At 35.6% G+C, this 13,492-nt stretch overlaps 2 protein-coding genes across 6 annotated transcripts in view; both read left to right on the top strand.

The window, feature by feature from the left end:
* The window catches only part of LOC114318917 (nuclear pore complex protein NUP155-like), a 52,380-nt gene that overhangs the window by 13,976 nt on the left and 24,912 nt on the right, over positions 1-13,492 (top strand). For 2 of the 5 annotated variants that reach the window (XR_014343893.1, XR_014343895.1), the window contains exon 2: positions 6,192-6,307. The exons of the other annotated variants lie outside the window; for them this stretch is intronic. The gene's annotated coding sequence lies outside the window, so the exon portion shown is untranslated. The remainder of the gene's footprint in view (positions 1-6,191; positions 6,308-13,492) is intronic. 5 annotated transcript variants of the gene reach the window in all.
* LOC145802337 (uncharacterized) lies at positions 2,642-3,103 on the top strand. The gene has a single exon (XM_082895033.1). The coding sequence runs from the start codon at positions 2,642-2,644 to the stop codon at positions 3,101-3,103; it is 462 nt and encodes a 153-aa protein (XP_082751159.1).

Raw genomic sequence — 13,492 nt, forward strand, 5'->3', positions numbered from 1 at the left:
TGCTGAAATGACAAACCATAATCTGCCTTTGGTTATCACTGGGCATATCCATGATGTGAAAATTTCTTGAATTTTGGTTGATAGAGGATCTGCGGTAAACCTCCTGCCTCGGACGGCCTTAAACTTATTAGGGGTTCGAATTTCACAACTTCGCCTAAGTTGTTTGGTCATTCAAGGATTTAATCAGAATGAACAACGCCCAATAAAGAAGATTGAATTGCGAACCAAGTTTGGGGATATTGAAGAAAGCACTGAGTTCTTGGTCGTTGATGTAGACACCTTCTACAATGCTTTGCTTGGGAGACCATGGATGCATAGTCATCATGCAGTGCCATCAACTTATCACCAATGTATCAAGTACCCATTGCCTTCACCAAAAAAGAGGAGACAACTGTGGCTGACAATGACCCATTTGGAGAAGTAGAGGCCTATTATGCTGATGATAGCTTCTATATAAAGATTTCACAAAGAAAGGGAAAATATGTGAAAAATTCTGAAGATACTCCGAATGTCAAAGACGCTCTTGAGTCTATTCCAGTTTCAACAAAAAGAACTTTTTGATATGTGCCAAAGTCCGAAAGGAAACTGGGGGCAAAGGCTCTAGCCCCAATAAATCCAATTTTGGATCTCAAGGGTGAGTTCACGTTGCCCTTAAGGAGGACAAAATGCACTTTTGTGGAGAAATATAATAAGATTATGGTCCCTTCTAAAGGAAAAGGGTCGAGATCCATCATATTCCACTCATTTGGAGATGTTGAACATAAAGTGAAAGTTGAACAAGTGCCAGAAGAAAACATCTCGAGTTTTGAGAAGCCTACCTTTAGTGCAGAAATTACACAGATGTTGGTAAGAGTTGGTTTAGATCCTGAAAAAATACCAAGAACAATGACACCTTTTGACTTTGCATTAACACCTTCGCAGAGGCAGGCTATCCAGCAAGACGGTATTATCACCGCTAAGATAGAAGGGTTAGGATATCAAGGGGATGAGAAAAAATTTCTAGTAAACATGACTATCACTCAAGATGTGTTCGAAAATGTTGACTAAGATGAAACTCAACCTGCACCAACAGAATTTGAAGCAGGAGGCCAAGCCACCATGGATGACCTTCGTGAAGTAAATCTAGGTAATGAATGAGAAAACAAACCAACCTTCATTAGTGCAAATTTAAAGGAGGAAGAAGCTCGGCAATATATTTCCTTCTTAAAGAAGTATCGTGACATATTCGCATGGAACTACAGTGAGATGCCTGGTCTTAATCTAGAGATTGCAGTCCATAAGCTTGCAATTCACCCTGAGAAATGGCCAGTTAAACAGCCTCAGAAGCGAACTCGACCAGAGCTTACAGCCTAAATTGAAGCTGAAGTGGACAAGCTTATCAATACAGGATTCATCAGCGAAGTCAACTATCCAACCTGGCTAGCAAACATAGTGCCGGTCAAGAAAAAGAATGGTCAAATCAGGGTTTGTATTGATTTTCGTGATCTTAATGAGCCTTGTCCTAAAGATGACTTTTCCTTGCCCATCACTGAACTTTTCGTAGATGCAACTACTGGGTATGAAACCTTGTCTTTTATGGATGGATACTCAAGATACAATCAAATCCGAATGGCACCTGAAGATGAATAAATGACTGCATTTAGGACTCTGAGAGGAGTCTTTACTATAAGGTAATGTCGTTTGGCCTGAAAAATGCTGGGGCCACGTATCAAAGGGCAATGACTGTAATGTTCGGTGATATGCTGCATGACACCATTGAATGTATGTTGATGATCTTGTCGTCAAGATAAAGGAGAAAGAAAACCATGTGGAAGATTTGAGAAGAATCTTCGAACATTTGAGGAGATACAAACTCAAGATGGACACACTAAAATGTGCATTTGGAGTTTTCTCAGGACAATTTCTAGGGTTTGTGGTTTGAAACGAAGGGATTGAAATTGACCTTACTAAGATTAAAGTCATTGCCGAAATGCCTCTTCCACGAAATTTAAGGGAATTGAAGGGGCTACAAGGGAGATTGGCCTATATCAAAAGATTTATTTCTAACTTGGCTGGTCGATGCTTGGCATTCTTAAGATTGATGAAAAAGGGTGTTCCATTTGAGTGGGATCATCAATGCCAAAATGCTTTTAATAGTATTAAGGAGTATCTTTTGAAGCCTCTAGTACTCATGAGCCCAATAAAAGGGAAACCACTTTTGTTGTACATAACAGCCCTAGATGGTTCGTTAGAGACACTGTTGGCACAACACAATGAGCATGGGAAAGAAAATGCCTTGTATTACTTGAGTCGTACTCTGGTTGGGACAGAAGTTAATTATTCTCCTATCGAAAAGACATGTCTTGCCTTGGTGTTCACCTAGCAAAAACTAAAGCACTATGTCCTAGAACACGAAGTCAAGTTGATATCAAGAGCAGACCCCTTGAAATATATACTTTCATGGCCCATACTTTCAAGAAAAATTGCAAAGTGGGTTGTAATTCTCCAACAATTCGCAATTGAAAATGTTCCCCAAAGAGCTGTCAAGGGGCAGGCTCTAGCAGATTTTTTGGCAGCACATCCTATACCTGATGACTCACCTCTAGTAACTAATTTACCATATGAAGAGGTTATGCAAGTAGAAATCTAGAAAGGATGGGAGATGTATTTTGATGGAGCTTCAAGGAGTCCAGATGGCAAGAAGCAAGAAAATCCTAAAAACAATAAAGCTGGAATTAGAATTGTGTTTGTGACTCTAGACAATGCTATAATCACCTATTCTTTCGCCTTAAGTGAAGGATGCTCCAATAATGAGGCAGTATATGAAGCTGTAATTGCTAGATTAGAATTGGCATTACAAATTCCTATTGAAGAACTCTTAATTTATAGAGATTCAAAACTGGTGATAAAGCAACTCCGTGGAGAATACATTGTTAAGAAAACAAGTCTCATCCCATATCATGAAAGGGCTGATCAATTGCTTTCGCAATTCAGGAAAACACATATTTTCCATGTGAAGAGAAGAACAAATGCTCGAGCTGATTCACTTACAAGTTTGGCTACATCATTGACCCTACCAGATAGCAAAACAATTGCTATCACGGTAGGGTGTTACAACCTTTAAAAGAAGTTTCTGACTTGGTTCCAATCTTGGTCGTCACCACGAAGCGAGAAAGCGAGGACGATTGGCGGGAACCATTCATAGCTTACCTCCAACATGGTAGGCTACCTGAAGATAAAGTAAAAAGAATTGAAGTGAGACTTAGGGCTACCAAATTCGTCCTGTGGAAAGATGGGTTATACAAAAGGTCTTTGGATGGAATATATATGCGGTGTATAGCCAAAGAGCGTATTCAAGAGGTAATGGCAGAAATACATGCAGGTGTATATGGGGCACACCAAAGTGGTCCTAAATTACATATGCAGCTAAAATGGTTGGGATACTATTGACCGACTATGATTACAGATTGCATAGATTATGCTCGAAGATGCCAAGTCTGCCAATTCCATGGGAACTCTCTCCACCAACCCCTAGAGCCTTTACATTTAACAACTTGTTCTTGGCCATTTGCAACATGGGGTATGGACATTATTGGTCCTTTTGTACCTGCATCTTCAGCAGGATATCGATACATGCTAGCTGAAACTGACTATTTCTCAAAATGGGTAGAGGCTGTGGCTTTAAAGGATATAAAAAGCACAGTTGTCTCTGAGTTCATCCGAACCCGTATCATTTACAAGTTCGGGATTCCAAAAAGTATCATCATGGATAATGGACAGCCATTCAGGAGTGATGCTTTGAACAAGTTATTTGCTAAGTACAAAATCAAAAACAACCATTCATCAGGATATCATGCACCTACCAAAAGCTTTCAACAAGACATTGTGCAAAATCAGAAGATGAAAGTGCGAGAGTGAGGTTGGCTGAACTCGAGACCCTAGATGAAAGAAGGTTGTATGCTTAACAGAATTTGGAGATCTACCAACAAAGGATGGAAAATGCGTTCAATAAAAGGTGAGGCTTCGCTCATTTAAAAAAGGAGACTTGGTACTAATGGTTAGAACACCTATAGTATTCTCACGAAGAACCAAAGGAAAGCTTGAGCCCAAATGGGAAAGACCTTATGAGATCGAGAAGGTTTATTCTTGTGACAACCCTCACCTCTGATTAATGTTAAACTATGATTGAGCATGATAGATAATTGATTATGATGAAATCCTGAACTGATTGTATGAGTGTGTTGTTTAGAATGCATTTTTATCTGTTGAACCACTGTATGATATGTTTGCGTTTTGATTTCGAATTGCAAATTGAAAGCCTTATCAGTGACCGATTCAGAGATTGATTAGTGTTTTACGCTAATTAGAATTTATATGATTTTATGGTAGGTTTAATTAAAATTTGATTAAATTAGAATTGTTGAAGTTAAATTACATCAATTTGAGTTATTTGCATTTATGCCATTGAGTGGATATTCCTAGGCTAACTCCTCCCCACTTCATATCACATTTGATGCATCATTTCTTCATCCATTTCTTAGACCAAAACCGAGAGAAAGAGGGAGAATAGGAGAAAATTTAGTCCAACGAGATTTTTGCTTGAGACTTAGAAGAAATTGAAGGAGCATTGCATGATTAGACCTCTTTACTTGAAATTCAAGACCTAAGGTAGGAAATTCATCTTCTTAATTGTGAATTTAAGTTGTTCTTGCATGATTCATGGGGAAATTGGTGTATAGAGTCAAGTATTGGCTTAAGGTGTTGGTTTAAGAATTAATTCATACATGCATGTCCTTATTTTGGAGTTTAAGGTTGTTTTTAATGGAATTTCCACATGCATGTTCATATTTTGGTTGTAGTCCATGAATTCACCATGTTTTAGAGTTCAATCTTGCATTTGACCATGCTTTGGAGCATTAGAGTTCTTGAAAACTCATGCATGTTGTGTTCTTGCATTACTCTTCATGTTCCATGGGAAATTATGTTTAATTGTTACACCTTTGGGCTTAATTTTACAAAATGATCTTTGAAACATGTTGTATTATGGGTTTCTAAATGTTTTCTAGAAAATTAGCCCAGAAAAATTGAATTTGAAGCTTTGGAAGTTGAGTTTTATGGTTGAGGATCAATCTGAAAATTCTAGATTTTGGATCCACGCTCGAGCGGAGGACTTCATGCTCGAGCGTACACACTGAGTGCATGTACTTCCGCTCAAGCGTATAAAGTCACGCTCGAGCGTGAAATGCATATGCCCAGAAGTTCATGTGTTTTGCAGTCTACTCAAGCGAGATAATTCACGCTCGAGCAAGGATCTGAGTCTCACGCTCGAGCGAAGGTCGAACGTCCATCGAGCGTGAATATCTTGCAACCAGTACTTTTTTATGTGTTTTGCAGTCCGCTCGAGCGACGAAAGTCATGCTCGAGCGGAGCTTCATTGTCTGCATGTCCGCTCGAGCGTAGAAAGTCACGCTCGAGCGTGGACCCCTGTTTCAGCAAAATTTGAAAAGTATTTTAAAGTACATCTTTGCATCCTTATTTCATCCTAAGCATTCCTATGCCATATTTAAGGCATCTTAATGAGGATAATGTTATAGAACCACAACAAGTCAAGATAGAGACTAGTTATTCCCAAGTGTGTAACTTAGTGTGTGTTCATTCTGCAACTGTGTAGGGTTGGCATCCGAGGACGCTCATTAGCTTGCCTATAGCCCAGTACTTTGTGAGAACAATGTTGTAAAGATATGTTCAATTATGATTATTTTCTGAACGATTGACTGTACTACTTTCTGAAATAGTATTGCTTACTGAATGAATGTTTGTCCTATTTGTAAACTGGACTTGTGGCATCCATAGCAACTTACTGTTACTGTTACTGCTAGTGCTACTGCACTGTACTGTACTGCTACTGTCACAGAGATCTCTGTCGGTTCCAATATTTAGAATTAATACTGTATACTGTTTTGATGGCCATCAACTGACTGTTAGGTCTATTAAGACCTATTGTTTACTGTACTGTTTTGCTATGGGATGTACCACATATGACTACTATGGCTTCTCAATGACTGTTCTGACATGAACTGTTAGCCACTGATTGAATAATTGATCTATTGATGAAATTGATTGTTTTGATTACTGAAAGGATATTCATTCTTAACCCCTTTACGCATTTGTTATTCACTGGGCTTTAGCTCACTGATTATATTTATATGTAGGTGTCCAAGCACCAGACCGAGGCTAAGAGCGTCGAGTTAAGCTCTCATTTTGTCAAGCCAACCATTGTGCCTCACTTCGAGGTTCCGAGTCTGTTCAAGCTAAAGTTGTTTTTGGGGTATCTCAGTTTCACCCTTTTGTCTCTGTTTTGTAATTAGTGTTTAAGACTTGACTGTACAGTTATAGTTAGGGATTTGGTCCCTAACCTGGATGTTTGTGTATATGACGTATGTGTATATGTTTTGGTTTTGAATGTGGCTTGTTCATAAAAGTCTTTTTCCATACAGTTTTTCACAGCTCATTGGACATCTTTTATTTACTGTTTGGCTTCCGCCAGCCCCTTACTCTGTATTACTGTCATTATTATTAAGTAGGCCTTTGGTAGTCACGGATTACTGGCCGGTTACGATACTAAACCCATAGGGGCGGGTTTGGGTCGTGACAATTCTAATGGGACCTATTTGTTGATAACGATGAATGGTGACAGAATCATTCCCCCAACCAATGCAAGGTTCTTGAAGAGATATTACCCTTAAGAAAGCCTGCTAGGTTGAAAACCCGAAAGGGCGGCCTAGGCAAAAGTTAGGGCAAAAAAAAAAAAAAACCCACCAACGGTATTGTATGTGATTAAACTGCTAAAATATCCCACCGAAATCTAAGGTGGTAAAACATTAGATACTCCTGGCTCGTAAGAGTATAAACTGTGTACGGCCAAACAAAAGTTGAAAACCACCAACGATATTGTATGTGGTTAAACTGCTAAAATACCCCACCAAAATCTAAGGTGGTAAAACATTGGATATTCCTGGCCTGCAAGAGTATAAATTGTGTACAGCCAAACATAAGTCGAAGACCACCAACGGTATTATATGTGGTTAAACTGCTAAAATACCCCACCAAAATATAAGGTGGTAAAACATTAGATACTCTTGGCCCGCAAGAGTATAAACTGTGTACGGCCAAATGAAAAAGAAAAAGAAAAAGAAAAAGAAAAAGAAAAAGAAAGAGGTCAGTGAAGGCAAAATGTCATAATATAAAGAAATTGACGAAAACCCCTTGCCAAGGAATCAAGCCGATGGGGTGACGGATAAATTCACTGCCAAGGAATCAAGCCGTTGGGGTGACAGACACATTTACATTCAGGAATCAAGCCATTGGGGTGACAGACACAATCACTACCAAGGAATCAAGTCGTTGGGGTGACGGATACAATCACTGCCAAGGAATCAAGCCGTTGGGGTGACAGACACAATCACTGTCAAGGAATCAAGCCGTTGGGTTAAAGGACACAATCACTGCCAAGGAATCAAGCCGTTGGGGTGAAGGACACATTCACTACCAAGGAATCAAGCCATTGGGGTGAAAGGACACAATCAATGCCAAGGATTCAAGCTACTCATTGCCATTAGGTTGGAAAGGGCAATGATACCTACAAACAAACTGTGACGCCTTGCGTGTTGCCTGCAAAAGAGATAAAAAAAGACATGAAATAATTAGTCATCGTGATTCGTACAATTAAAATTCACTTGCACGAATCATGAGGGGGCAGGCTTTGATTAGATTAGATTAGATTAGATTAGATTCAAAAAAAAAAAAATTTGTTCAATTGGGCCAATTACTAATACAAAATAAAATAAAAGGCACCAGGTTTTAAAAATAAAAAATAAAAAAAATGGAGTTTTTGTTCCAATCAGATTTTTTTTTCTGCCCTATGCTTGAAAGTCTTTCTTCGATGGAATTGTCCAGTAACGATCTAAAAGTGATCAAAGGGGAGATTGAATGGTGGAATTCATTAAAGTAGCTTGAATCTGATTGGAGCAGCAGACAGAAAGATTATATGGCTAATGTCTTTGTTGAACTAAGAAGGGATGCGAGTTCGATGGATAAATTAACAGAAAGTGGAAATTCAATGTAAGGAAAGATTTGAAGCTGTCATAATGGTCAGTTGAAAGACCCTCATGCAAAAAGATCAAAACAGTCTTATGAAGCCAAGCACCAATTGTACAAGGGGCTGCTACTAATACAAATAAAATAAAAGGTAGCAGGCTTTAAAAAAAATTAAAAAATAAATAAAAAGTATGTTTATATTTTTTTTTAGCAAAATCTGCTAAATAAACACATATATGCTGTTACACAAAAGGGTGTAGCAGGTTTTTCTTTTTTTTAAACAAGAAAGGTCTTTGTTTGGGCTCACAAAAAAAATGGGCAGCAACAGAAAAAAAATAATAATAATAATTTAAAAAAATCTGCTTACTTGATTCTACTCTGAGTTAAATATATATATATATATATATTGTTGCTTAAAATCCTGCTAAAGTGAGTAAAAAAAAAGAGAACTAGATAGTTTGCTGCTTTAAAAAATATATGGTAGTAGCAGCAGAGAAGAAAAAAAAGATGCTATGGATAGAAGGCATATTGCATAGCTTCGTAAGAGAACTTGTTCTTTCTTGAAGAAAAGAAATCTTATGCCTTAAAAACATGCAGAGATAGAAGTTTTGTTAGGCTAAGGGATGCCACTGCATGCACAATTTATGAGCGTGACATCCATGAAGTTGGTACGGGTGTTAAAACTTTCTTATGGCAGCAGCAAAAAAAAAAAAAAAAAAAACTGGCAGCAGTAAAAACAAGGGGTGAAAAGAAAGCAACAAATATTATGATAAAAGTATACCTGATTAAAAGGAATTTGAAGGAATTCTTTTGTGCCTTCTTTTGGGAAAAGAAGAAAGACAATGGCCAGACAACTTTTGAAGGATGAAGACCTAATATGCACTACAAAATTTGCAGAATGAAAAAAAAAAAAAGGGGCTACTGAAAAATCGCTGGAAACAAAAAAATTCTGCTGGAAGAACAAAGTTGTAGGAGGAAAAATATCTATTGTCCACATGCATGGATAGGTATTATATAAGCAAAAAAATTCTTGCTTAAGAAAGGAGGTAGTGGTCTCCTAAAATACTTCAAAGAAGCAAGAGTTTAGGTAGGATTTGAAATACTCTATAGAAGTAAGAGTTTGTGTAGGATTAGAAATCCTACCAATGCCAATCCATCCTATTCCATTTAGACAAACTCCTAATATATATATATATATATATATATATATCTCCTAAAAATAAAAATAAAAATAAAAATAAGTGGCAAGTTGGAGGCTCACAAAAGAAAAAGCCCAATTTAAAAAAAAATGGTGGCCTAGAAAAGGAAAGTTCCATGATGGCCTAGAAAAATCCATGATGGCCTAGAAAAAATTTGCTGTAAAAAAAAGTGGCAAATTGGAGGCCCACAAAAGAAAAGACCCATTTAAAAAAATGGTGGTTTAGAAAAGGAAAGGTCCATGATGGCCTAGAAAAAAAATCTGTTGTAAAAAAAATGGTGGCAAGTTGGAGGCCCACAAAAGAAAAGGCCCAATTAAAAAATGGTGGCCTAGAAAAGGAAAGGTCCATGATGGCCTAGAAAAAAATCTACTGTAAAAAAAATGGTGGCAAGTTGGAGGCCCACAAAGGAAATGTCCAATTAAATCTTTAGACCTTACCTATGACCCTTACAAAAAAAAAAAAAAAAAAAAGGCCGAAATCCATAAAAAAGGGGCCCATGCCCTAAAAATAAAAAATAAAATAATAATAATAACAATAATAATAATAATAAAAGGCCTATGGACTATAAGGAGCAATCAACCCAATAAAAAAAATACAAAGCCTGAAAAGTGACAGAAAGGGACCAAGGCCAAGAAATAATTCCATCCAAGACCTAAGAGCATCCAGATAAAAGTGTCAAATTGTCGTGACTCGCACAGTTAAGAAAATTCACTTGTCCAAGTCACGAGGGACATTTGTTGGCACATAAATTTTAACTAAAATTATGACACATATAGAGCCTATGATAGGAAAGTTGTAGGTAATCACTTCCTAAAAAAATCAATATGATCCGTTGAAGTGCATAAATAAAACGACGTTGTATCTCGTTATTCAAGATGCTCAAGTGACATGTGGCGCCTACGAAAGATGACACCTGTAGAGCCAACAGCAAGGACACCACACAGGATGAGACTCTAAAGATCAATCCGATTAATCAGATATACGATTAATCAGATAGCACTATTATTCAAAATTCAAATGGTGCCATCATTCAATTTGAAATTCAAATTGAAGATGAGGCATTCCTATCACCTGATGGCCCTCTATAAATATGAGGACCATCACACAAGACGGGGGATCAGAAAATCAGAAGTGAAAAGATCAGAGAGAGAGAAAGAAATTGAGAGTTAAAGAAGTCATTACAAGAAAGAAAAAGAGAAGCCTAGAGAACTCAAGAGCCTACACTAATGGCGATGAATAGGTAAAAGGTTCCAAACCCAAGAATTGTATTTTATATTCGAGGGTTCAAAGTGCATAACAATTTCAATAAAATATTTATTTTTCTTAAATTGCCTTTTGTTGTTGATTTTGTTCTTCATTAATCGGAGGTTTCATTTGTATAAAATGTGTAATTAACGATCTGAAATACAGATCAGAAATAAGAGCCTACTATTCAAATAATCAACATTGTTTAGTCCAAAAACTAAACAGTGGACATTTGTAACATAAAATTTTGAGATGTGTTGAAACACTTCATGTTTTAAAATTTGTGTCTACAGTGACATAACATGGATGCGTTGACATGATAATTATTAGGAAATGAAGGATTTAACATGTGGAGCACACACAATATATAGTTTTATATAGAGCGAATTATACTAACGGTCTCTATAGTTTGAAGCTTGTGTTACTTTGATCCATGACATTTCAATTGTGATACATTTGACCTTGAGTTTTGAATCTTGTACCAAATGAGGACAATTGAAGACATTGTTGCTTCATTTCAAAGGCCAAGTCGTCAATTTGATAAAATTTGATAAATATAAACTAGTTTGACAAAAATAAATGTCAAAAAATTATTTTTAAACTTTTAAAAATTATTTCTATTCACCAAAGATAAAATTATATAAAAATGATAAATCTGTTATATTTTATTTTTTTATCAAATTAATTTTTAGTATGTGTTTGGATGATGATCATGTAATGGGTGGTTATTTTTGTTATTTTTTTGATGGTTATCAGGTAATAGATGGTTGTATTTGTTGTTAACATATATTTTTGGATGGTTATCGTGTAATAGATGGTTATTAGACTATTATTGTATAATTAACAAGTTTAATATATGAAATATTTTTAGTTTTTGATTTTTTTATTTAATGGATTGGTTTAATAATGACATCAAGGTTGTCGCCATGTCTGACTTTTGAAAAAATAAAAACTAATTTAACGAAAATAAATATCAAAAAAAAATTATTTAAAAAAATTATTTCTACTCTCCCAAAAGATAAAATTATATAAAAATGACGTATTTTTAATTTTTTTTTCACCAATTTAATTTTTAGTTTCTTAGAAATTTTCTCTAAAGATAGATTCTAAAAACTAAGCCAAATAAAACTTTATAACAAAAAAAGTTCTAACATTATTCATTTAAAAAAAAAATCATTATATTTCAAATAACATATAACCAACACAAAATAAATTGTATGATGACTTTATCCTTAAAATAGAGCAATAATGTCTTCAATTATCTTTATTTAGAAGGGATTTAAAATTCAAAGTCAAATCTATCACAATTGAAAGGTTAGGAACAAAGTGACACAAGCCCCAAACCAAACTATAAAGACTGTTAGCATAATTCGCCCTTTTATATATTTATTAATGCCACATATATGAATATTTTATTCAAAGATAATAATAAAAAAGTATAAAATAACACTATTTCTAAAGTTCAAAGGATGGATTAATAGGTATAAATCTACATTATTTATTTATTTATTTTTCTATAATTTGATTTCAAGTTGTTTCAACTTGTAATGTGTTTCATGTGTCTAAGTGATGGACGTGTGCAACTTTCAAGTGTCCAAAGTGTGTCTGAGTCTAAATGTTATAAAAAAACAATAGGATACGTTTGGATGTGTGTCTGACACGTGTCAAAAAGTATTTAACGAGTGACTGTGTTGACACAAATACCTTTGTAGGAGTGTTGGTGATTCATAGGATTCATGTACCGTGAAGGCAAGGAAGATGATGTTCTTGAGATGGCAACTTCTAGAAAAAAAAGGTTGTCAAAAGTGCATTTGATACGTGTCTGACACGGATACGCCGCCTTCTTAGAAGTGTTTGCGCTTCTTACTTGGATGCAAGTAACCATGAAAGTAAGGGAGATGATGTTCCTTAGATGACCACTTCTAGAAAATTTAAGGCTGTGAAAAGTGCATTCCATAGAGCAAGGGTGGTCTACTTTCATTTTTTGTTATTCTCTTTCATCTTCCTCAAACATGCATATACCTTCCAAGGAGGCAATCCACCCATTTTCTAATTTTAGCATGATTCTTATATTTAATGAGACAAGGTGACCATGTTCCATAAATATCCTTTGAAAAACTGAATTCAATCAAAGTAGTTACAATGATATGATGGATGCTTTCCTTATCTATTGCTCACCAATCTATATCCTTCCTTTTCTTTCTTCTTTTTCTTTTCATCATTGCTCCCAGGGCCGACCTTGACTTTTGTTCGGCCCTAGGTGATCTCTAAAAATGGGACCACTATACATATTTTAAAAAATAAAAATAGTAGTAAAATAGTATGTGCGCACATTTTCTTTTATTTGTTGGAGTATCCACAAAAAGTTTGCTTGCATATATATTCACCAAAGTTATATATTAAAATTTAAAGTAAATTACACTTTTCACCCTTATAGTTTGACTCAAATTTCACTTCGGTTCCTATTGCTTTAATTTGAACAATTTGGTCCTTAAACTTTAATTTCAGTTTCAATTTGGTCATTCTATCCAAATTTTCATTAATTTTTTTTACGTGTATACCTTAGGAGACTGACAAGCTATGAAAACATGGCAAAATTAGTGTTGTAGCAGTGTCAAACACTGGAACACGCAATGGACACGTACTGGACATGCTATTTGTTGCGTCTTATTTTATTTTATTTTTCGGTGTGGGGCACAGCATAGTTGTCAAATCGATATTCAAATCGTGAATCAAAATGGCCTCGTACCGAATCGCGAATCGAATCGTGAATTGTAAAGATTTGCTCTCTTTTTTTTTCTTCTAAATTACTTAGAAAATATATCTACACATTTCGATGTAAAATATATTTTATGAATATAAAATATTTAGATTTAAATCAATGAAAATATTATTTTGAATGATGATCACGTAGTTTAATATGTAATAAGTTAACAAAGGTTCTTATATAAGATCATCATCTTACCTTTTCC

Source organism: Camellia sinensis, chromosome 11 (genome assembly GCF_055761805.1).
Source record: "Camellia sinensis isolate YWXY chromosome 11, ASM5576180v1, whole genome shotgun sequence".
In the NCBI taxonomy this organism is placed as follows: Eukaryota; Viridiplantae; Streptophyta; class Magnoliopsida; order Ericales; family Theaceae; genus Camellia; species Camellia sinensis.